At 48.3% G+C, this 25,393-nt stretch overlaps 1 protein-coding gene across 1 annotated transcript; it reads right to left on the bottom strand.

Moving 5' to 3' along the window:
• Positions 1-1,281: 1,281 nt before the first annotated feature.
• On the bottom strand, positions 1,282-19,422 carry ARHGEF5 (Rho guanine nucleotide exchange factor 5). The gene is made up of 14 exons (XM_065883606.1): positions 16,341-19,422; positions 15,698-15,749; positions 15,210-15,274; positions 14,749-15,002; positions 9,798-9,958; positions 9,119-9,271; positions 8,686-8,815; positions 8,366-8,440; positions 7,859-7,948; positions 6,560-6,717; positions 5,791-5,952; positions 4,060-4,130; positions 2,156-2,260; positions 1,282-1,439 (listed from the first exon to the last, which is right to left on the bottom strand). Exons 1-14 carry the CDS (start codon positions 19,420-19,422, stop codon positions 1,282-1,284), a joined length of 4,716 nt encoding a protein of 1,571 aa, XP_065739678.1.
• Between the last annotated feature and the right edge of the window lie 5,971 nt (positions 19,423-25,393).

Below are 25,393 nucleotides of genomic sequence, written 5' to 3'. Positions count from 1 at the left end.
GCCCCCTAAAGATAAACCAGAGTGGTGGAATGTCCAGGGAAGAACCACAGTGAGCCCACTTAAAAGATGACGCTACCACTGCTGTATGAGGGCTCAATATGAGAAAAAAAGGTAAAGGGTGATGTTCTTCAACTGAGAAAGGCAACCTGAGGGGAGACAGAGAATCATACATCATAGAGTTGGATGGGAGTCTGGAGGCTAATTGGTTCGATCTTGAATTTTACACTGAAGGAAACTGAGACGTGGACAAGCTGCATCGTGGCCGGCGGTGACTGGAATTTAGGTCTCGTGACTTGGATTCTCAGACTCTTTCCTAGAGTCTAGGATTCTACCCCATGCTGCTTCTCACAAAGAGGATGAAACAGAGGTAATGATACCTTCACAATAACTCAAGTCAAAATATAAACTCATGAATGGTCAGAGTAGGATTTCCAAATCCACCTAAACTAGCTTAGACCTTAACTTGTGGGTTCAGTAAAAAAGAAGGTTTGAATGGGGTATTCATCACCCATCAACTCATTTTAATTCCTTATACAACCTCTGAGGCCATAACAAGCAGAAAAAGCGCCCAAACTCTGAGGAGTCAAAGAGAGTCGACTACTACCATAACCCAGGCACCACCGTGGTCCTTCATGACACCTAAATCAAATAGGCTGGAATCCTCATAGGATTCCACGTTCTGAACCTTGTTCCGGGGTCTGGGGAGAAAACACTCGGAGAAGTGCCAAGTTTATTAGAGTGAGAGAGGATCGCCCTCACATAGCCACCGATGGATCCCAGAGACGCAGGCACTGACCTCGCCCTGACAATTATGGGATATCTCTAGGGTTGGAAGATACCTTAAAAGGTCACCAGGTTAACCCTCCCAACTGATGTGTTCATCCCCCTTAAACAGCTCCCTCCAGTGGGCTGAGGTCAGATTCTCTTTAACACACGGCCGTGATGGAAACTCTGGTCACTGGAATTGGTACTCTGGAAGCAGAGAACGTTTAAGTACTGCAGGGTAGTAGAAGTAAAGTTCGTTGGCTTAGGCCCCATTGGTCCCTTTTCCTATGAGAAAAGGTTCCCAGAGTCCAGTGCAAAGTCCCTGAAAATCCCCCCACCAAGCACAAAGCACAAAAAACGGAGGCCTGGGACTAGCGACTGGCAGCTCGGTGTCGTCCTTGGGTTTCAGGAGGTCTAGTTCCTGGTGCACAGAAGGCCTCTGTGGCCAGATTCTGGGGCCAGCCCTGTGCAGGAACATCTTGTCCTTCAGCTCAGGGGATTCCTCCCAGAAAACAGCTAGGTCTGCTGTTCCACCAGCTGTAGTTTGGCAGTCTTGACTCGGTGGGCTTCCTTCAGGTTCCGTGCACGGACCTCTGGGTTGGAAATGAACTCCACTTGCTGTACAGGGAACCAGCCTTGCTCCCCATCGGAGAGTCTCACGCCCTCCAGCCAGCCTATGGGCACAGGGTGGGTGGGAAGAAGAATTACCTGGAAAAGACCCACAGTAATTTCCCCCAGACCTCCTTCCCAGAAATTCTTCTGAACTGTAAGGCTGATAGGACCGGAGAGGCCGCAGTCTGGGAAATCCAGCCGCCCCGTGCACTCACCCTGGCTGCTGTAGGTCTGGCACAGTCCACAGCTGCCTGTTCCTGAGCCTTCTCCACTCTTACCCGTTGCATTGTATTCTCCCCAAATACATGCTGAAGTTCTAAGCCCAAGTAACTCAGAATGTGGTCTTATTTGGGAATAAGGTTGTTGCAGATGTAACTGGTAAAGTTAAGATGAGGTCATACTTGAGTAGAGTGTGCCATTAATCCAATATAATTGGTATCTTTATGAAAAGAAGGAAATTTGGACACATACACACACACACACAGAAGGAAGAGAGAGAGCTCGGAGTGACGCTGCCACAAGCCAAGGAAGCTGGGGCCACCAGAAGCTGGAAGAAGCAAGGAAGGACCTTCCCCTAGGGTCTTCAGAGGGAGCACGGCCCTGCCAACACTTTGATTTTGGACGTCTAGTCTCCAGAACTATGAGAGAATACACTTCTATTGTTTTAAGCCACCCAACTTGTGCTACTTTGTTAGAGCAGCCTTAGGAAATGAAGACATCCACCCATAGTGTCCCACCTTCAATGCCCAGCCTGCTCCTCGTGGACTCTCCCTCTTACCATCACTGCTTTGCTGAGTCAGCATCACCACGTCTGCCTTCTCTAGTGCCAACTCGTCATTCTCTCGGGGTTTGTAGGCTCGAAGGCACTGTACTTGTGGGGACTCTTTGGGAGAGAGTGTGACAAAGGTTAGGAAAGGCAGGCGACTAGAACATGAGAAAGGACTTGCAGGGGGAGCTTGGGAGGACTCGGGAGATAGAAAGTTTGGGCTGTTGAAAGTTACGCACAAGAAAGACAATTGGAAAAGTCTTCATATTCTACCAGGGAACAAAATGGTTGATAAGGAAATAGAAATGCCAGACTTGAAATGAATCAGAAATTCTATTTCCCCAGCAAAGATGGAGAAATAGGTTGTGACCACCTTTTGGTGACTCATTATTACAAATAATTGATATTCTGCTAAAGACCCATCTTCCCACTGAAACCTTCCCTGATTGTCCTCAACGGATTCTAAACTCCTTTGAAACTGACTGTCAGGCTTCCCTGGTGGCACAGTGGTTGAGAGTCCGCCTGCCGATGCAGGGGACGCGGGTTCGTGACCCGGTCCGGGAGGATCCCATGTGCCGCGGAGCGGCTGGGCCCGTGAGCCATGGCTGCTGAGCCTGCGCGTCCAGAGTCTGTGCTCCTCAACGGGAGAGGTCACAGCGGTGAGAGGCCCACATACCCGCAAAAACAAAAACCAAAACCAAAAAAACCTGACTGTCTATGGCAAACCGTTTATCTTTCACCACCTAACTGTTTCATGTTTGTGTTCTGCCTCTCCAACTAATTTGCAAATTCTGAGTCTGTGACTCATTCTTCATTCTCTTCATGGTACAAGATGTGGGACTAGAAGAGACTTATCCAGTGGGGTTCGAGGTATGATCTAAGCAAGGCACTGAACACCCTTCCTCATCTATAAATGACTGAGTTGATCAAGGAAATTCTGGATTTTTTGTATGTCTATATCTTCGTGAGCGAGGAGAAATTTCCACAGTTTTGAAGCTCCAAATAAGATGCCCCAGAGTACGCCTGACCCACAGCCTTCTATCGTACATGGGTTTATGGCTCTTTCTGCTCTACCACACTGCACTGGCTCTCTTAGAAAATAAACAGAACACTGCATTGTTATCTGTACTTGTATTTCCAAAGCTCATCCATATATGCCATTCACAAGATCACAGTAAAGGAGGAAGAATTATCTTGCCTTCCTTACCTACTGGGGAACTGAAGCCCAGCAGATAGATTGAACACTGAGTAGAACTCCATTTACAGCCTGGTTCTCCCACTTCCTTTTACAAAGCTCCTTGTATTTGTTTGTTCTTTTGAGTCACTAAAGGCTCAGTGTTCCTTTGAATTCAGTTCCTCTCGGATATGAATTAGAGGATCCTTGCTGGAGGACAACTGTGGGGCTTACATGAGACCGAGAAGTCCATTCTTAGCATGAATGCAGACACTTCCTAATGTGTGTGCCTGTGGTTGCCCATGAGTACCTGGAAGCCTGGGGTAGGGGCAGTGTCTCAGGTCATCCTGTACAGGAGGGGTTGTGCTCAGGACAAATCTACTGTGTTGCTATCCTCCCCAACCCCTACTCCAGATGGACGCTCTCCCCCTATTTCCCCAAGAACTTCAAGTCAGTAAAATCTAAATATCTATCTAATCTACAGATATTTTAAAAGAGCAAACTATTGCCCAAGGCAAGGAATGTATGGTGCTGGGGCGGAGGCACTGCCATGGTGATGAGCAACTTGAAGCAGATGCATCTCAGGTGTTTAAGCTCCAGTGACCAGCCCTCCACTCTGAAATTCTGGACAAAAGTAATAAATAGAAGCCTACCTGAGTTACTACCCAGCGTCCTAAACTCCTGCATCTAAAGGAGACTTCTGACCCCCCCATTTTTCTCTCCCCCTTAGACCTTCACTCACCGTAACACTCCAGAAGGTCCAACTCCTCTCTTGGCATGGCCAAGGCTGAGACCCAGCGAAGCTTTTCACTTCTAGAAAACAAAGCAGGGTCATTGCTTCAACTGCAGCTCTGAGGGGGGTGGGGTATAGGACAGGGGCCAATGACAGGGAAGGGAAGGGACCGTGGGAAGGACTTGTCTAGTTCAAAAAGTTGTCTAGTTCAGTGATATCCAGGACAAAAGTCAATGGGACTCCCCTTGGATGGAAATTTGACAGGATCATGAACTATATGTTCATGTGTCTTATCATCCTTTATCTTTCCGCCTCTCTTTCCAAGCTTATCTTCTTAATGGCATCTCGTATCTTTCAAGTAGGGGCATAAAGTCAGCTGTCAATTATGCACATGTAGATTTTCCATTTTGGGAAGCGTACCAAGCAAAGTGTTCATCTCGGTTGAGATTCCCGCTATCGCTTTGCATCCTTTTTGACACTCTTCTGCCTACCTTCCTTCAATCAAATATCTCAGAGATGAAAATTATTCTGTAATCATGATTAGATCAGGGAGATATACCTACTATTGTTTTGGTCATGTAATATAATCCAAGCCTAATTTTGTAATTATCTGAAGGTTTTTGTATTACCTTCACCTCTGCTTCCAAACATCCTGGAGTAATTGAGAGCTGACACTATTACCGTTCCAGGAAGATGCTGCCCAAAGTGCTACACAAAGAACACGAGTCTGTATCTGATTACTTGACTTAGGTGACGGTTTGCACCTGTACCAGCCCCTCTGTTCCATAAGTGAGGGCAGGTTTTTTTTTGTTTTTTGTTTTTGTGGTACGTGGGCCTCTCACTGCTGTGGCCTCTCCCGTTGCGGAGCACAGGCTCCGGACGCGCAGGCTCAGCGGCCATGGCTCACGGGCCCAGCCGCTCCGCGGCATGTGGGATCTTCCCGGACCGGGGCACGAACCCGTGTCCCCTGCATCGGCAGGCGGACTCCCAACCACTGCGCCACCAGGGAAGCCTGAGGGCAGGTATTATTGATCCTACCCTGAAGTGTCTTCTAAGGGACAAAAATGCAAAGTGTCTACAACATGAGGATGTTCAGACCATTAAGTATCTCGTCAAACTTTTTAAAGGAGAGATTTCTTATATCTTTTATAACGGCAATAATAGCTACAATTGTTCATTAAGGTAGATACTGTGTACCAGATTTTATAGGTATTATTTTTAATACTCTTCACAGTGTTTATATGTGTGGATGTATGTTATTATTATTAATATTAAAAAGATGAGCAAATCAAAATTCTCAACGCTATGGATTTCTGCTCAGCAGAGGACTGGGTTAGAAGGTGGGAGCAAAGAAAGCTGAAGGCACCCCAGTGCTTACCTTTTTCATGTCTTATCACATCTATGCCCCACCAGCCTTGGGCACTGAGGAATGTCTGGCTTATACACTTTCAACTGTGGACGTCAGTAATCCAATTACACAGACTTTGCTCTTCTTAGCATAATAGACGCTAAGGCTTGGTAGTGACGGCGACTTTACACCTTCTCCCACCCAGTCTCCTGTAAGTCATTTATTAGCTCTAGGAGTCTGGGTTTAGTATGCTCTAGATATGCTCCCCAGTCCAGAATGGACTAAGCGGTACTGTGGCTGTTTTCTGGACACATTTTCTGCCTTGGTCCCACTTTCTTGCCGGGCTGTCCTCCCTCCCTTCCCTCCAGATCCCCTGCCCAGCCCCATCTCACTGAGTCTCGGTGCGGAAGAGGAACTCAGCCTGGGAGCCCTGTGCGTTGTCCCGCAGGAAGAGTCGGAAGAGGTTTTTGTGAGGTCCATGCAGCTTCATTTCACACTTTTCCCCTCGGACGGAGGAGAAGGGAGCGTGGTCAAATACCAGGAAGCGGCTACCCCTGCAAAATACAAGGCTTTTCAGCCTGACTCTAGGGTTACCATGCTTCCTCCACCCTCATATCTTTTGCCAATTCAAAATCCCTGGCCTTAGCATCTGCGGCCTGCAAATTCTCATAAAAACCAGAAGATGGTGTCAACTTGCTCCCAAGAGAGAGTTGTCAATGGCTTGGCAAAGCACATATCCAGTGCAACGGATGCTTTACCGCTTCAAAGAGATGAAGAAACAGAGCCAATATAAAGTTTCTAAGGCCCTCAGGACAAAAGAAGTGGCTAAGTATCGATGTTAGGCTAGTAGGCCGAGCCCAGCCCAGAGAAAGCACAAACAGACTGATCTGAAAATGTGATAAGCTAATTTGCTGCGTTTTGCTCTGTGTCTATAACATGGTCCAGGTCCTGCCAGGCGATCTCGGGATATAATTCGGTGGGATCCCCTTTTTCGCTTTGGACCGTTTTCCTCCTCTCTGGGTCATGACCTGGCCTCCATGGGGTGAGCCACTGAGAAGTGTTCCTCTATAGGCACACGACCCTTCCCTGGCCCTTTAGTGCTTCCCTCCCGCCTCCTCCCATTTCCCCCTTGTGCTCTGGCCTCCCATTCCAGTCACTGACTCTCGGGGCCGAGACAGCAGCAGACAGTCATTGAAGAGGTGCAGGTGGACTGGGCGTGTGCTCAGCTTCCTCCGCAGCCCTGGGGAGACACTGAACTCCAGGGCCGTCAGCTCCCCGCTCTTCACCAGCCAGCGTGACTGTGAAATGAGCGGGAATATCTACAGAGCAGGGAAGAGAAAGAAGACGGTGTCACAGACGGGACAAGCACGAGGCTTTCTCCCGGGCCTGCCCCCCTCACCATGCTTCCTCCTCATAAGTCCCGCCCCTGACAATCACCTCTTTCACATCTTCCTCCTTGCTCGTGACCCATCCGCTTAAACTCTGTTTCTCTCGGAACCGTCTAACTACCACTGTCTACTGCGGCGTGGCTCCCATGTCCCCAGCTCAGGCAAATGGAAGGTGCCTACGGTCCATCCCATGAGAGTGACTACATGAGAAAGCTCAGCCCTAGAAGCTGGAACTGAAGAAGAGATGGGCGCACCCGACTGGGGCATGTGAACAAACAAAGCAGAGAACAGTATGATATGTCTCTTAGATGTTAGAAGTTTAGGGTGGTTCTGACATCCGTTTTCGATTATAACCAGAGACAGGAGAGTAGCAGTCGGAATCAGATGTGGGGATGAGAATAAAGAGAAGCAGGTGGGCTCTGCCTAGAGCTGGAGTTTGGGTAGTGATAAGGGTATTGAACAATGATTAGTACGTAGATAAGGGATTTTCCCTCTCTTCTTGGGAGGTAAGGATGGTATCTGTTCTGAGTTGAAATCTGAACGTGGAATGTCTATTTTAAATTTGTATTTGGATGAGAGATTTTGGCTCTATATTTGGATTCAATTTTATACTGCTTTGGTTAGACTAGACGGAGACGTAATAAAATATTGAATACTTCAAGTACCAAAAATGTATCTTTATAAAGCCTTACGTTGATAAGTTCTCTCTCATCTGCCCAGTTCCAAAGGCACCCTCTCCCCCTCAGGTAACCACTGTCCTTTATTTCTTATGTATCTTTCCAGAGTTTCTTTCTGTATACACAAGCAAATGCATATACAGATTTTTACCCTACTTTTCCACCAAAGGTAAGATACTATATAACACACAGAGGGCTGCATTTCCCCTTTCCCACTTAACAATATATCGTGGAGACTGAAGTAGGCATTTGGGTAACCCAGAAACAGGGCAGAACAGAAGGTGTGCAGAGATCAGGTTAGAGACTGGGATACCGTGAGCAAGATGGTTCTGTGATAGAAGGTGACCTGTGGGATCTGCTTCCCGGCAGGGTGGGGACCCAAGGGACTAACTTACTCTGCACTCAAACTCGATCTTCTGGCTCAGGTAGATCAGCTCCTCCGTCCGTCGCATCCGCTGGACGTTATTATTGCAGTCTCGGATCAGCTGCGTGTTCAGCAGGGTGAAGAGAGAGGAAGAGATCCCTGTTAGAGGCTTTGGCTTTGTGTCCCCTGCAAGAAATCTGGAAACTGGCTGTGATTAGCTCTAGTCTTTGCACCAGCCTGGAAGGGAGCCAATACAGCAAGACGCTGAAGCTCTAGGACTGTGGTATACTTTGTAGAGACCTGACAGAACATTCCTGGGCCGCGTGAAAGTAAGATTTAATCTGGGGATTGTGGTAGGAGAGCATAGTCCCTTGGCATGGAGTGTCCTTGAGGCTGTGGGGTATGAATGCTTGGAGGTTTGGCAGGTGCAGTGAGGTAGCTGAGGGGCCTGTACTTTCTGGAGTCACGGGCCGGGGCAGGGGAAGAGCTCTCTGTGAAGGGCAATCCCGGGGTCCGAGTAGCGGTGGTAGCTGCCTACCTCCTCCAGGGCGTGGTGTGCCTTCGTGGCCTCTGCTTCCTCCGAGGAGCCAGGCTGTGTTCTCTTCAGAATGTTCTACAGAACAAACCGTAGGCGGGAGCCAGATGGAAAGAAGGGATGGGCAAACAGGAAGAGGCGATTGAGGGTGGGTGAATGGAGAAGTTCAGGAACAAAAGTTTAGCAGCAAATATTTCTGAGAAAGGAGAGTGGGGGTGGTGATACGGGAGACCGCTCACACTGTCCACAGGGGGTGGGAGAGTGGCAGGAGAAAGGATAGTCCTTTGGATTAAGGGGGTGGGCTGAGGTGGGATCTGCTCTACCTGGAGCAGCAGCTTCAGACGGGTGATGCGCTGGAAGGGCAGAATGAGAAAGGACTTGAGGGAAAGGCGTTGGCAGATGGGGTCACTCTCCAGCTTCTCCAGGACCTCTCGGAAACTGCTGTTGCTAGTCCTGTGTGGGCAGGGAGCCTTGGGTGAGGGGGGGTTGGTGAGTATTGTGGGGCACAGTGAAGGCGTGGGGAGTGGGGGCTCGGTGGAACGCCTGTAGGTCGGGAAAGAATGGTGGGGTCCAATGTACAGGAGCTCCAGATGTGATGGCTGAGGGCGTCTGATCTGGAAGCGGGGTGGGGCTTGAGATCACAGAGAAGGCACAAGAACATGTGCTCTCGGGGTAGCCCTCTGGGCTGGGTATTGGGGGTCTGGTGCAAGGTCACTGCAGGGCCCACGTGGGGATGGGATGGGGATCAGGTCTCACAGCAGACTTTGGAAGGTGCGTTCCTGGTAGGTCTGGTTGGTGACATAAGGCAGGTAGACCCGGCGGAAGTTGGGGGCATGGCTCAGAACCACATCACACACTTGGAAGGTGAAGATGTTGCCCTCAAAGTTCTCTTCCAGGTCTGAAAGGAACCTGTACAGGATTAAAACAAGTCTCATCAGACTTGTGGGTCTCAAGTGAGGAGTCGGCTGACCCCTGCTATAGCTTGAGCTTGTTACTTCTTCCCTCCATTAGTCAATAACTTCTATTGACTGTCCTTAGCTCTGTGTTGCTTGCCATGCACTAGAGTTCTCTCCGAGGCTGCCGTTCATTTGCCTCTGATCTAACTCTCTGGTCCTAATATCCCATTTCTTGTTCTTCTTTTCATCCTGTTCTGGTTTTCTGATCTTCAGATGTTTCCCACGTCATCTCCAATGCTCTGCATGCCCACAGCACACGCAAAACCTCAACCCGGGAAGCCTTTCTCATTCGTTTACCCATTACTGTTCCCAACCACCCACTCACATTCTCCTCTCTTTGCTCTCTCTATCCCTGTAGCCGCTGGGAATCATGGAGGGAGCAATGAGAGGGTTCTGAAAAAGGAAAAAGCCAATGAGAGGTTTACAGACTAAAGAGAGTGAGGCTGAGTGAGTGGTATTTGGGAGAAGGGGAAACTCACATGGTGCTGACGTCACGCACATCCTGTAAACGAGAGAAGAGCCATTGATGATGCTGGTTGGAAAGGGTGGCCCGGAGCTGCTCTGAATGTTGGAAATGATCCACGGCTATATGTAGACTGCGCAGGTAGGAGGCCTCTGACACAATCAGCTCAAATTTGGCCTTGGAGATTAGGGAGGAGGAAGACTAATTAAAAACATTTATTGAATCCCTGGCGTATGTTAGCCACTGTGTAATATTTCAGGGGTAGAGCGGTTAACAAGACGGATCCTTTTAGAGCTCACAGTCAACACCAGAGTCCAACCCGATATCAGGGAGGAGAGAGAAAGAACCTTTGAAGCTGAGGGAAAAACATGTGCAAACCCTCAAAGGTGGAAGAGAAAAAGATGCTTTCAAGAAACTCAAATAAACTGAGTATCCTTGGAACCAAGGGTACCAAAGTAGTGGTCGGAGAGGAAGCTGGAGAGGCAGAGAGGAGGTCTGGAGGATTATGTAAAGAAGGTAAAATAGCTTAGACTTAAGACAGTGGGGAAATGAAAAGAGGCTTTATGTATGGGACTAACTTGATCTAATTTGTTTCCTACTGTATAAAGATATTTCTGAGCACAGTATGAAGAAAAGATTAGAGGGGGGCAAGAGAGCCATGTTAGGGAAGCGTCACAGTAATTCCAGAGGAGAGACGAAAGTCTAAATAGCCATGGGGATGGGGAGAGGTAAGCCAATTTCATAATTATATAGGAGAGAGATTTGGAAGGGCTTGTTTATTTGCTAGAAATAGGGGCTGAAAGAACAGGAAGAGTCAAAGCTAATGCCTCAGTTTTTGAGTTTAACTGGGTGAATGACAGAGTTCCTTACTGAACTAGAGAACACTGGAAGAGGAACAGATTTAGGGGATGAAGGTAATTTGAGGTTTGAGGAGCAATGGAAGGAAGCAGGATGTTTGAGAAGGAGATGGCGCAATTGTGGTTTAATGGAAACAGCCCAGTTATTGGGAAGTTCCAGCAGGAGACACAGTGACTCACAGCCCTGCTCTCTATTCTTCATTCAAGTATGCAGCTTCAAGACAGATGCATGGACAGGAAAGAGAAAGAACACACACACACACACCGTGGTGGTGACTTGGATAACTAATGACACGGCTGGAGGCCGCTCACACACGACAACACTGAACCAGGACACTGAAGGTTCATTTGCGTCCTGGCTCTAACATTCACTGAGTATATCACTTTGGGTGGCTCATGTACCCTCTCTGAACCTCAGTTTTCTTATCTGTATAGATATAGTGACGCCCTCCTCACAAAGATGTTATGACAGTCAAAAGAAATGGAGTCAGTGAAGCACTTTTTCCCAGAAGTGCTAATTCAGGAAAGGAACATATGTGTATAAGTATAGAGGCTTTTCTTCTCAGAAATGTGAGACCAGGGCTGGCCTAGGAGCCCTGGTGGACTTCCTTGAATTCTGGAGTTGGTGAAAGAGAGCTAGGGTTCAAATCATCTGCCCACTGTTTGGTCCATAAATATGGGCAGACCAGTGATTTTCTAAATATCTTCCATATGCTTTAAAAGTTGAGGTCAGCACAAGGCCCCCAAGTGTGAGCTTCAAAAAACCTAAAAATGTATACCTGTTTGGCTTGGTAAAAGCACTGTTTATCCATAAGTCCTTACGGCCAAAATTTTACTCCTTCCCACTTCTGAAAGAGGGAGGATATGGCACTAATGTGTGTATCAAACTATATACCAGATACCATGCTAAAAGCCAAATAGGTGTTGTTTTATTTAAACCACACAGCAACCCTGAAAAGTAGTCATTATTATCCTTGATTTTTAGATGAGTAAACTGAGATTTAGTGAAGTTATATACCTTGCTTAATGTTACACAGCTAGTAAATGGTGATCCAGGATTTAAACCCAGGTCAGTCTGATTTGAAATGAAAGTAGTAAATGTTTTGTATACAGTGTTAGGAAATGTTCTAATCTCATTATTTTACAAGTAGCTGTCCAGTTTTCCCACACTTATGAAGAGACTATCTTTTCTCCATTGTATATGCTTTCCTCCTGTGTCACAGATTAATGGACCATAAGTTTGTGCGTTTATTTCTGGGCTCTCTACTCTGTTACATTGATCTATGTGTCTGTTTTTGTGCCAATACCATACCATTTTGATTAGTGTAACTTCGTAGTATAGTCTGAAATCAGGGAGCATGATACCTCCAGCTTTGTTTTTTTTCCTCAAGATTCCTTTGCAATTTGGGGTCTTTTGTGGTTCTGTATAAATGTTAGGGTTATTTGTTCTAGTTCTATGAAAAATATAATGGGTATTTTGATAGGGATTGCATTAAATATCAACTCAAAATGACTTAAAGGCCTAAATGTAAGACCAGAAACCATAAAACTCCTAGAAAACATAGGCGGAACACTCTTTGACATAAACTGTAGCAGTATTTTTTTTGATCCATCTCCTAAGGCAAAATAAATAAAGGCAAAACTTTTAAAAATGGGACTTAATTAAACTTAAAAGATTTTGCATAGCAAAAGAAACCACTGACAAAAAGACAACCTATTGCAAATGATATGACTGATAATGGTTTAATACCTAAAGTATATAAACAGCTCATAAAACTCAATATCAAAAAAGCAAACAACCTGATTAAAAAATGGACAGAAGAACTGAATAGACATTTTTCCAAAGAAGATATAAAGATAGCAAACAGGCACATGAAAAAATGCTCAACATTGCTAATCATCAGAGATATGGAAATCGAAACTATAATAAGATATCACCTCACACCTGGCAAAATGGCTATCATCAAAGGTCTACAAATAACAAATACTGGCAAGGATGTGGAGAAAGAAAAGGGAACCCTAGTACACCATTGGTGGGATTATAAATTAGTGTAGCCACTATGGAAAACAGTATGGCAGTTCCTCAAAAAAATAAAAATAGAACTTCCATATGATTCAGGAATTCCACCCCTGGGTATATATCAAAGAAAATGAAAACACTAATTCAAAAAGACTCATGCACCCCAACGTTCATGCCAGCATTATTTACGAGAGCCAAGATATTGAAGCATTATTTACAAGAGCCAAGATATTGAAGCAACCTAAGCACCCATCAACAGACGAATGGATAAAGAAGATGTGGTATATACATATATATATATATATACACACACTGGAATGTTACTTGGCCACAAAAATAATGAAATTATGCCATTTTCAACAACATGGATGGACCTAGAGAGTATTATGCTTAGTGAAATAAGTCAGAAAGAGAAAGACAAATATTCTATGTTATCACTTGTATGTGGAATCTAAAAATAAAACAAACAAATGTATATAACAAAACAGAAACAGACTCGCAGATATAAGAACAAACTAGGGTCACCAGTGGGGACAGAGAAGAGGGGAGGGGCAAGACAGGGGTATGGGATTAAGAGGTACAAACTACTATGTATAAAATAAATAAGTAACCAGGATACACTGTACAGTACAAGGAAATATAGCCATTATTTTATAATAACTTTAAATAAAAAATCCAAAAATATTGAACCACTATGTTCCACATCTGAAACTAATATAGTATTGTAAATCAACTATACTTCAGTAAAAAAAAAATAAAGTGGTAGACATTTTTTGATTGATTACTATGTACTAGGAACTTATCTTTTTTAAAATTTTTTTTAATTGAAGTGTAGTTGATTTACAGCATTTCAAGTGTACAGCAGTGATTTAGTTGTACATATATATATATACATGCACATACAGGTATATACACATATATACGCATACACACACATATATATATATATATTCTTTTACAGATTCTTTTCCATTATAGGTTATTACAAGATATTGAATATAGTTCCCTGTACTATACAGTAGGTCCTTGTTGTTTATCTATTTTATATATAGTAATATGCATCTGTTAATCACGAGCTCCTAATTTATCCTCTCTCCCACCCCGGGCAACCATAAATTTGTTTTCTATGTCGGTGAGTCTGTTTGTATACATATACCACATCTTCTTTAGCCATTCATCTGTTGATGGACAGTTAGGTTGCTTCCATGTCTTGGCTATTATAAATAGTACTGCTGTGAACAGGAACTTACCTTTTTTTTTGATTCTCCCAGTAGCTCTTTGCAACCCAGTTTTACAAATGAGGAAACAGAAACTTAGAAAGATCAAGTAATTTGGCCAAAGTTAAATAGCTAGCAAATATTAAAGTGGGCTTCCCAACCAGGTTATTTAAGCCAGAACCTAAAATAAATACTTAAACATTGCTCCATAATGCCTTTCCATTGTGCCCTATTGTCTTCCCAGGAAGAAAGGTTTTAACCCATATTTCAGATTGATTATTAAGATAAGCTCTCCACGTAAAACATATTAATGGTAGTAACTTAACGTCAGACCAACAGCCTTTCCTATGGTCTTGCTGTTGGAAGTAAGGACCAAGCAGAGACTGATGGTCATTCAAAAGCCTCTAGAAGACCAAAATCACAGGACAGCTGCAAGGGCCACTCTTCGAGGGACCCAACAAAAAGCCCCTGCATGCTCCTTGGTTGAAGAGGAAAACTTTGGTGCAGACTGAAACCCTGGTTGAAGAAGGAAATTATCGTCTAGCCTGAAGCTAGACTAACTAGATTAACTAGATTAACTCCACACTCCTCCCAACAAACTCAGGGGCATGGTCACTTTGTACGAGCTCAAACCAATAACAGGGAGGAGTTAATGAGCAATGGCATGAGGAGGTAGAGAGGAGGGAGCGCGGTGACATTCAGAAAGCAATTCAAGGGGGATGACTCACTGTCACGGGGTGCACGTGTGTGGGGGGAGTACGTGGTAGGGACAGCCCGCTCGTGGTGGCGAAGGGGAGTAGGAGACAAGGACGAGAGCGCCTTGCTTCCCCTCCCGTAGCCCCTTCCCCTGCCCCACCTCGCCCTGCTCGGTACCTCCTGGAGTTTTTGGTCTTCGTGGGTCATGGAGAGCAGCACAGTGCTGTTACGCACCACGGGGATTTCCTGCCAGAGGGAGCCGCTGGAGGCCATGGAGAGGCGTTTCAGGTAGGACTCCGAGGACACCAAGGCCTTTCGGGGCTGCTGGGGGGAGGCGGGCCCCGGTGCCTCTGTCAGGCTGTCCAGCCGCTGCTGGCTCTGGATCTCCTTGTTCAGAAACACATCGCTGTACTCCTGGTAAAGCAGCTGAGCTGCAGGGGTGAAGAAGCACGGCAGAGGGAGAGAATTAGGGGGCTGCGGAGTTGAGGCACACAAACAGAAGCCACCAAGCTTCTGGCTCTCCTGGCATCTCTCTCTCCCTACAGATATCCCCGCCCCACGGCTGATAGCCAGGAACCCCTCTCCAGTCTTGGGCAGAACACTCATGTGGGTCCACAGTTCTGTTTCAAGGTACTCACAGGAATTGATGAGCTTGGAGCAACGTCTTGAAAAGCCTCCCATCACCTCCTTTGGCTTTTTCTCCCTGTGGAGTCAAGAAGGGCTCCGTGGTGCTTGCTGGCCTTCAGACACGGAGAAGCCCCAGGTGACTACGGATAAGACAGCCTCTAACCACTGAATGTCAGGGCCAAATCCCCTGGAGAGGCAAGTTGTAGCCTGACCCACTTTTGGGTAGTTTGAAGCTTCTTTGGATGTCAAGCTTTTTTTTACGGGGGTGGGGTTCAGTTCATGGGGCCACATGGCCTATATAGGGATGGGAGATTTGGACTGAGTTGACGGAAGCAGATAGATAAAAAGTCTCCCTACACCCTGGAAACCTGGGGTCTGTCTCTTCCCCTCCTTAACCCTGGAAAAGACAGGGTCCCAGAACCTTTGTCAACTAACGAAAATCTCAGTATCCTAAGAAAAAAGGGTAAAACCGTATCCATTAGGACAGAGGGTGACTCACCGAAAAACAATGGCATCTGAAAGGCTAGGGGATTTTTCCACGGCTGGACCTCCTGTGTCGGAAAATGGAAATGGGTAAAGTAACTGGGACTTCAGAAGGGGCATTCAGAGAGAGCCAAAGAACGTAAGATCTAGAGTGGGAGATGCAGGCATCAGTGTGGGGCGTGGGGGGGTGGTAGGTGGGTAAAAGGGCTCAACTGGGAACCTGTGAGAGAGGACAGTGCCGAAGTCGAAAGCATCTGAGGACAACAGTACCAGGTCTGTCCCCGCCCCTTGTGTCAGAACATGAACTGGACAAGTAGAAGATGCCTTCTCTTCTACTGGAAGGACATCAAGCAGGTCTCTGTAACTGGAAAGTAGAGGCGGAGTGGGGCGGGGGGAGGTTCAGAACAATCTTGGGGAAAAGAGATACACAATAAAAGCACACCATGGTTGGGTGATGGATGGAGACAGAGGGGAAGGAGAAGAAAGGGCAGCGCCGTGAGCTCAGAGAGGGTCTCAAGGACTTTCCTCTGCATTGGGGCTGTGTAGGTGGGTGAGCGAAGCCAGCAGGAGGCTGGGGGACAGGAGGCGGGTGAGGAAGGAAGGGCTGGAGAGAGCTCGGCCTGACACGAATGTCACCGCGGTCCTTGCCCCTCACTCACCTGAAGGGCCCTCGGGTAGGATGGAGGGTCTGCGCAGGCCCTGCCGGTGCCAGTCCTTGTGCTTACTCGACCCCTCACTAGGGACCCCCACCTGTCCACTGCTGCCCTCCGCTGGTCTCCCTGAGTCCCGTCTGTGAGGCCAGCTGGACGCCTTCTCCAGATGGGGATGGCTGGGCTTCTCTGGCTGCCTTGTTCGGCCTAGATCCGACCTCCTCAGGCCATTGGCTCCTTCCTGGGGGAAGATCCTTCTGAAAGATCTTCTGGCAGGGACCTCAGGCTCTTCCGAGGTGGGTCCCTGGACCTCCAGAGTCCAGGGGGTGGTCAGGAAAGCGGGACTTACAAGAGCTGTCATGTTACTGAAAGCCATGCCAGGGGGCACTTCACTCTTACTCCTACTGGCGGGAGGCGAAGGGTCTGTCGATCTGCCCGTGGCCGGAGGCCAGGAGACACGTCCCGCAGAATGGGGAGGGGAGATGGTCCACTCTTGACAAACTGGCCTGGTCCTGGCCTGACCCCCTGAATCTCCGAGTCCCCCCTGGGTGAGCCTGCTCCTCTCCCTGGACTTTGGGGGTAACGGTGGTGGTTCAGTAGGAGGGTTCACAACAGGGATCAGGGGGAGAGGCCTGTAGATCCTGGAGCTCCTCGAAGAAGAAACAGGAGAAGGGTGTGGCTGAGACAAATCGGGAGTTGGGGGTAATGGCTTGTTGTATCTTTTCTTGGGAGAGAAAGAGGTCTGAGTATGGTCGGGGGTGTCCGGGGTAGAGGGCAGGGGTCGGTGCTGCCTTGCCACAAGGGGGTCAGGAACTCGGGGCAGTGGGCCTTTGGGGTGGCCGTGCAGCCCTAAACCTAGGGCCAGGGGAGGATGGCTATACCGTCTCTGCGTGGGGACCACGACAGAGCGATGGCCGTCTCCCTCCACCATAGAGCAGACGCGCCTCTTCTCTGGGGCAGGAGGGGGTGGAGGCTCACGGGTCCTCTCATCTACGGAGACAGTGGGTGGGGAAGGGCCATGGGCAGGAGATCCTGGGGCAAACGCCGAGGGATGTGTGGAGGCCCACGGCCGACTGCTTTGGGGGCTGCCAGGCCTTGCTGGGTTTGAGGCCAATTCTTGAGAGTCCTGCCCTGGAGCGGGTAGTGAACTTGAGGATCCGGGAATGATGGCACAGTCCCTTCCGCCTTTCCTGCCCCTTCTTGGGATCACAGAGCCATAGATGGCAGCTTTGGGGCGTCTCTGGGGCAACTCTGAGTGGGAGAAGGAGAGTGATACTCCCGCCAGGTCCGGAGTCGGTTCTGTCCCGTGAGAGCCCGGGAAGGAGTGGCCCCGCCGGTGCTGGGCCACCCCAGTGTGGTTGCCTGGGGGACCCTGAGGGCTGGCCTGGCCTGCTGAGGGGAAGCCGTGGAGGGCAGCTGCAGAGCTCTCAGAAGCCCCACAGGGAGATGGGCTGTCGGTGGGTCGAGAGGCTCCGGACGTTTCTGGAGAACATGCAGCAACCCAGGGCTCCCTCCTGGAGAAGGCGACTTGGGGGCCCGCAGAGGATGAGGCAGTCATGCCGGGGGAGACTTCAGGAGGGCTGGGAGGGGCTGACGCCGCTGTCCTTGGAGGGGTCACAGAGACCCCCTCTTCTCCCCGGCTGGATGCTGTCCCCTTCTCCAGCTCAGAGCCCACTCGCTGGTTGTACTGAGCTGTTTCTCGGTCAGGCGACTCCGCGGCAGGAAAGGAATGAGGTAAAGAAATGAGCTGCTGGGACCATCCTACTAGCTCCAGGGCAGGAGTCAGAGCTACAGGGGACGGTTCCTCAGCCCTAGGCTCTGTCTGAGTCCCGGGGATCCTGGCTGTGGGACAACAGGCATCTGGAAGCAAGTCATGGGGAGAAGAGACCTCAGGGGCTACCAGAGCCAGTGTGGCAAGAACATCACGCTCTCCTCCTTCCTCTGTGTGCCTCTCTTCTCCCCCTGCCCCCAGGGTGTCCCCACGCCCACTGCCCATGTCCTCGCTCGACCCTGCCTTCTCCTCCTGCCCCTCTACTGGCATCGCTTTCCCCTGTAGACCCTGATCTTCTTGCTTCCCAGCGACTTTCACTGATTTCCCCGCTAAGCTTTCATTCTCCTCGTACTGAGCATCCACCTTCCTCTCCTCTGGCCCCGTCAGCTCCCCGCTCTCCTGTTCCCCTTGTTCTAGATCCCTGTGGCCGTGAGACCTCCAGTGCCACTCACCAGAACTCAGACCTCCCAGTTCCCCACTATGGCCCTTGCTTTCTCCTCGTTCTGCAAGCATCACATCGTCTTGAATCCGCCGCTGGTTTTGTCTCTGTTCTTCTTCTGTTCCGCTAACCTGCTCTCCCATCTGCTCCCCGGAAAGCCCATCAGAGCAAACATCCTCCCGCAGAGTTCCCTCCCCCTGAAGTCCTCGTCCCTCCAGCTCCTCGGCCTTCTGGAGACACGCGGCCCCTTCTCTCTCTGGACTTTCCCGCCTGGTAGGTCCACTTTCTGAGTCCTGTGGCTGGTTGGTCTCCGCAGGGTACTCTTCACAGCAAGGCCCACATCTGGTCTGGGCAGAGGCGTCTGGGGAAGTTTCCTCCTCTCCTTCGGCTTGTCCGGTTTCCAATATCAAAGAAGTGAGCTCTGGTTTAAATTCCACCTCCACGCTGCTACCCAGTTCACCGGATATTGAGGCCGTGTCTAGATATCCACCCTGGCCGGGGCAGGCCCAGAGCTCTGGCGGAGCTGGCGGCCTCGCCTGTCTATCCGCTGGGCACTGGGGCCCTGCCTCCTGATGCTCTGGAGTGTCACAGGCCTCAGCCATCAGGCTTTCCTGGTCGGTCTCCACATCTGCAGAGGCTTCGATGGGAAAAGAGGTCATGTCCTCAGTTGCACAATCATTCACAACCCTGACACGTCTCTGCTGGGTCTCCAAGAGTCCGTGTCTCTCTGCCCCCTGATAGGGTGGATCCTCGCCCTCTTCAGCTTCAGGTTCCAAGGCAGGGGTCTGCCTGCTTCTCATGGGAGCTGCCAGGACAATACTGAATTCCACTCTGGCAGGAATGGGGGTCGCCGCTCCGTGTTGGGGCCCCTCAGCTTCCATCAGGGCTGAATCCTAAAGAGGAATAAGAGACAAACTTTCCATCCCCTCTTCTGCTTTTATTTATCAGAGGGACAGACCATAAAGAACAAGTGTGTGATGATTTCTGTGGTGCCACTTACTGTCATTCTTTGAGACAAAAAGTACTTCACAAAATAAGCAATAGCCTGTATAAAACTTGTCACTGATTTATTCCTCTAATAAATATTTACCAAGTGACCCTCTCAGTAGTGAACAAGGCAAACAAAGACTGTGTCCTCGTGGAGCCTGCAGCCTCGTGGGAGAGACAGATGATAAACAATTACATTAGGGCACAAGACCGTTGTCAAAGGGTACCAAGCATTCCCAGTGGTCATTACCCTCTAGATTGTATTATGTCGCAGTGTCTCCCCGTCTACTCTCTGGGCACCAAGAGTGACTCAGTTCCATATAACTCCCAGACACTGTGAGTGTCACACCCTAGATCTAAGAGTCCAGAGAAGCAGCGTCCGGAGGGGGATCCTCCACCTAAGCTGCAGAGGGGATTAAAACAGGTCTGGCCATTACGGCCAGCATCTGAGGTACTACAGCGTCGTGTAATCTCCTTTACAGAGGGTCTGGATTTCACTCATCTTATTTTCCACAGTGTCTGGCAGAGCCTGTAACTAATTAACAAAAAAATTGTTTTTCAATTACAGAGGCAGCTGTTGGAAAGTGGAATGATAACTAGACTTACTAGATGAGAACCAGAGCAGATACAATGGGTACCTACTTCAATGAGGGCCATCAAACTGTGTACCCCTCACTATCTTACTCTCCCCTTCTCTCCACCAACCATGTGAACTCTTCTCATCACTGCCCACGTTACTGACCTTCCACCTCTCTTTCTCACCTTGCAAAGAATTTACAAACCAGCGGAGAGGAACTGCTTCAGTTTCTTGCAATTCAGAGAGACCCACACTTCACCGTGTCCACCTTCCCCCTCTGACAATGCAAAAGCATCCCTCCTCTCTAAGTGCCATCTTCTTTAGCCTGCCTTTTCAGGACCTGATGCCATGGATCATCTCATTCTTTCATACCTTCACCTTCTTTGATGGAAGCATCCCACCAGAATTTAAGCATGTTCATGTCTTTCTCGTCTTTCCAGTGTGTAAGTGGAATTCTTCACATCTGCGGTCTTCACATCCTCGCATCTCACCTACCTCTAGCTGGGCTTCAGTAGCACCACTCTGCCCATCTCTCCTACAACCTTAACTTGTTAACTCCAAACAAGACTCTAGGGATGCTTATTTTGGTGGTTCTTGCCAGCATGACACTACACTGGATGCAAAATTGACATTAGAAGTACTCTTTCTTGTTATTTGTGAGACATTTTCCTGATGTAACCCCTTAAGTGTTCCCCAATCCTCTACCTGGGTTACTGTGCTCCTCTTTGTAGCACTTATCAACCAGAGTTCTCTTTACTTCTCCTTTGTAGCATTTATACAATTATAATTATATAGTTACGTGCGTATTTTGATTTACCATCTATCTCAAACAAGAGGCGGTAAGCTTCACGAGATCAAGAACGATATCTGTCTTGCTCAACTGTCTACACCTAATACACAATACCTGGCCCATACTAAGCACTCAATAAATATTTTTCCATCACAGAATAAAATTCTTATTTCCCTCCTGGCCCGCATTCCCCATATCTAATCAGTCACCAAGTCCTATGGACCCCGCCTCCTGAGTATCCCTCAAGTCTGTCCACTTCTCTCCGTCTCCGCTGCTACAGCCTGGTCCACCCTGCTGCCCTTTCGTACCCGGGCCACTGCACGTGGGGCACAGCTGGCCGCTGGCCTCCACACGGCTTCTCTTCCCCTATTTCCAAGGCATTCTCGTGCCAGCACCTGAGTGATCCTTAAAAGCCAATTCTTCAGTAGCCTCCTGCTGCCATTGGGATGAAACCCAAACATCCATTGTGGGTTACATGCCCTCCACAACCTGGCCTCCGCCTTCCTCTCCAGCAGACTCATCGCCTGTCAACACCTGTCGGTTTTCAGTCCCCTCGGCGCACCTCCCTCTCTCACCTGTAGGCCTTCACATGTGCTGCTTCTCTACTTGGAATCCTACTCTCCTGCTCAGAGAACCCTTTACTTCTTCTCAAACTCATTGCACTTGTAGTTACAAATTTAGTGTCTGTTTTCTAGGTTAAACCACGAACTTCACGAGAACACAGACACTGCCATATTTAACTGCTCAATTCCCTCTGCCTGGGGCTTACCTGTCCCTCAACAAAGATTCACTGCATGGATAAATGAAGAAAGGAAGAACAGAGTTAAAAGAGTGTTGTCCAACTTTTAGTTCTACTTTTTCTTGCATCCTGATAATTTTCACACCGTTGTAGAAATCATGTAATTTACTTGAATATTCATTTTCTTACCTTTAGAAAGGGGATAATACACTCACTTTCCAAGGGCTTCTAATAAAGATTAAACACGACAACGTAAAAAATTTAAAAGTGCATTGTTAACACTGATGGTAATAGAAATGTCAGGGATTGTAAGTATTGTTGGAGAGAGAGAAAGAGAGAAAGTGTAGGAGAGAAATACAGGATTTCTGAGCTGGAAGGACTTTTAGAGACACATAGAAAACTTCGCCTAATTTACAGATGAGGAAACTGAACTCAGATAACCTACACACTTGCTCAAGTTTCCTAAGCAAATGTACAGGTGAACTCAAACCAGGGCCTTCTCACTTCGGTCTACCATAAGCAACCAGAAGTCCAGCTGTTAGAAAGCTGGCCGGTCACTAGTACAGAGAAGACCCTGGGGGCTTATAGAACTCACAGCTGCACCTGGACTCACACCTTTCCTGTCTGGTCTAGGCTTAAAGCAGAAACCCACTGCCCCAAATGCCTGCATACACACTTGCATAAACATACATACATACACACACACACTAAACCACCCTTGCAGGGACTTCCCTGGTGGTGCAGTAGTTGGGAGTCCGCCTGCCAGTACAGGGGACATGGGTTTGAGCCTTGGTCCAGGAGGATCCCACGTGCTGCGGAGCAACTGCTGAGCCTGGCCTCTACAGCCCAGGAGCCACAACTACTGAGCTCACGTGCCACAACTACTGAAGCCCACATGCCGCAACTACTGAAGCCTACACACCTAGAGCCCGTGCTCCACAACAAGAGTAGCCCCTGCAATGAGAAGCCTGTGCACCGCAGCAAAGGGTGGCCCCTGCTCACCGCAACTGGAGAAAGCCTGTGCACAGCACGGAAGACCCAACGCAGCCAAAATAAATACAAATAAATAAATAAAATAAAGATAAACCACTCTTGCAGGTTCTACGCAGGAGAGCATGACATCACCACATGGGTACTTCCCTAGCCACCCTGCAGCTGTAGTACGTGACAAGCTCCTGGTCACCTCATAGACACAGATACCCATCTCTATGGGGTAAAGGGCCCTAACACAAGCGGAATGTGTAGAAGGGCTTTTACGTCTTTTTCCAGTTAATTGACACAGTGTGTGATGTGGCCCCTACATCCAGCCCTAAGTACAAAACACTATCATCACTACAGACGATGCTGCTGTGGCGTGACCCTGTTTTCCCAGCCACATGTTAAATAATATACTTGCTTACCGTAAACACTTTCTGAAACTTGGCTCCCACCTGCCTAAGGAGACCTTGTGATTAAACCTGTAGCCTCCCCTCCCTGGCACGTGTACTGTCCCGGCCCTATACTCACAGACACTCTCATGTCCTCAAAACGAGCAGCCTCTAAACACACAAGCGTATTTCTGCTATATTCAGGTTACATCTACAGACAGCATGTGCTACACGAACATCTTCAGTTCCACTCTAGTGACACAATGCGTGTCTGTCTCCTGCAACCCCACTGACACTACTTCTAGCATTATCTTTACCCTTTTGGAAATACTGGTGGTCACCGGCTCAGCCCCCACGTCCCTGCACTTGGTCCCGTCCTATAATCCTATGACAATCAAGCATTACGAGTCTAGAACGTGACAAAGCTAAAGGAAATCCGTAAAACATGGTTTTGCTCACGTAAGGGCAGCAGGAGAGAGATTTGTTTTGCACTTCCCACTATGTAAGAGTCACTTCCTCATCGCCTTCTGCACTGGGGGTGAATAATCATTTTTACCTGAGCACAGGCAAAGACAGAGCATGGCACCATGGTGATCTGGCCTCCCTCCAGACCAGGGTCATTTTTGCATCTGCTGTCCCTGTTCACATGCGACTTCTTTCAAGACAAAGCTCCAAGTCACCCCATTGACACAGCGTGTGACAGAATTCAATAGTCCCCTTAGAGCCCCCAGTACCTTAGCTCTTGTCCATTTCCAGTCACCAGACATCAGTTCGTATTTCCAAGATATCCCTCCTCCTTATCTCCCACCCCCATTGCACTGCTTCTTCTTCAATCCAGTGTCAAGTGCCATGTGTACTTTTGAGGACCATGCTTCCTGGATTGTCTAGCAGTGTCAGTTTCAAACATTCTGACTTACACCACAAATCACTGAGATACTCCTGAGGTTACAATACTTCTGCATTTACACTCTATCACCTATATGCTATTTTAGGAAAATACCCACCAAATCGAAAGAAATGTTCTCATTTTGATTTCAAACATAAGATCACCACATAGATGGATGCCACCATTCACTGTTTCACATTATTGCCCTCAGTGCTACAAAGACATCAAAATAAGAGTAGCTTTCTGGACCGCTAACTGCTAAGACCTGTGTTCTACCCATTTTCGGAAAGCCCCATCATCCAAGTGAAAGCTGTAATAAACACCTCTATCTACCCCTAATGTCTGAAAATATCACATCATCCACTGCCTTGTAGCCCTGATGGGTTCACACAGACCATCATTAGTGGCAATGCTGAAATATACCCCACAAGCCCAACTGTAGCCCTGGTGCCACCCACACAGATATGAGTGTGAGTGTGAGTGACCTGTCTGTGTCCTTAACATAGACCCTGACGGTCACCTTGTTCTGGTCCACCTTGTAGACACTACACATGACCAGCTCCTGTTTACTCCACAGACATGGTGAGTGACTCACCCCTGTCTACACCAGATTCTGTAAATCATCTGTTTGGGTTTACATCACTTGAGTGACACTTGAGTAACACTGATCCTGTTCTTGTCACACCACATAGTGACTGACCACACCAGACACCATGGATGACATGTTCCTGTCTATCCCACACACACCGCGCTTAGTGCAGCCGCAGGCAACCCCAGAGAGACCACGTTGTGGACAGCCATACGCTCTAGGGACCCCTAATCTATAAAGACGCTTGACTATATTTAGAATCACTGTATCCTTTTGATAAGAGGGATTCCTTCCCCCACCTCCTGACTTCTCTCTCTTTCCCACCAAGACAATGACAGACATTCCCACTGCTGGACAGTCTCACTCAGAATTGACACCCCACATCCTTTCCCCTCCCCAGCCCCCCAAGAATCCCCTCAACGGACATGGCTCCAGTTTCAGGCCCACAGATTGGTTAACAAATGACCCCCATTTTGCCGGGGCCCAGGTGTAGATAAACCAGGAAGTCTGAACAAAGGGCCACATTAGGAGCTGTTTAGCCAGGAGCTGAGATTTCTGGGGTAGCCAAGGATGCAAGACCCAGGACTGCAGTGCGGGAGCAAATGGGGAAGAAGCTACAAAAGAAAGTCACTCTCCCTCCCTTGTCTGTCAAGAGTCCCAGCCAGAGTTCACTCCTCACTCCTTGGGAGACAGGAGGGCAAATCAGTCTTGGGAATCCCAGATCCAGGAAGGAGAGCAGGGGCTGAGATCTGAGAATCCAGGGGCACCCACCGGGATGGGCTCGCCTAGGACAGTCTTGCTGGAGGGAGGTCATGAATAATGGTCAATACTAGACCTCAGAAGGGTGCTCTAGCACCCCAACTCTGAATAGCTCTCTTCCCACTTCCCCAAGTTCTGAATGCAATGTTGTGATCAAC

The sequence above is a fragment of the Phocoena phocoena genome, chromosome 9 (assembly GCF_963924675.1).
Source record: "Phocoena phocoena chromosome 9, mPhoPho1.1, whole genome shotgun sequence".
Classification (NCBI taxonomy): domain Eukaryota; kingdom Metazoa; phylum Chordata; class Mammalia; order Artiodactyla; family Phocoenidae; genus Phocoena; species Phocoena phocoena.
Note: the sequence above shows the minus strand (reverse complement) of the source record. Positions and strands in the feature narration are given on the sequence as shown.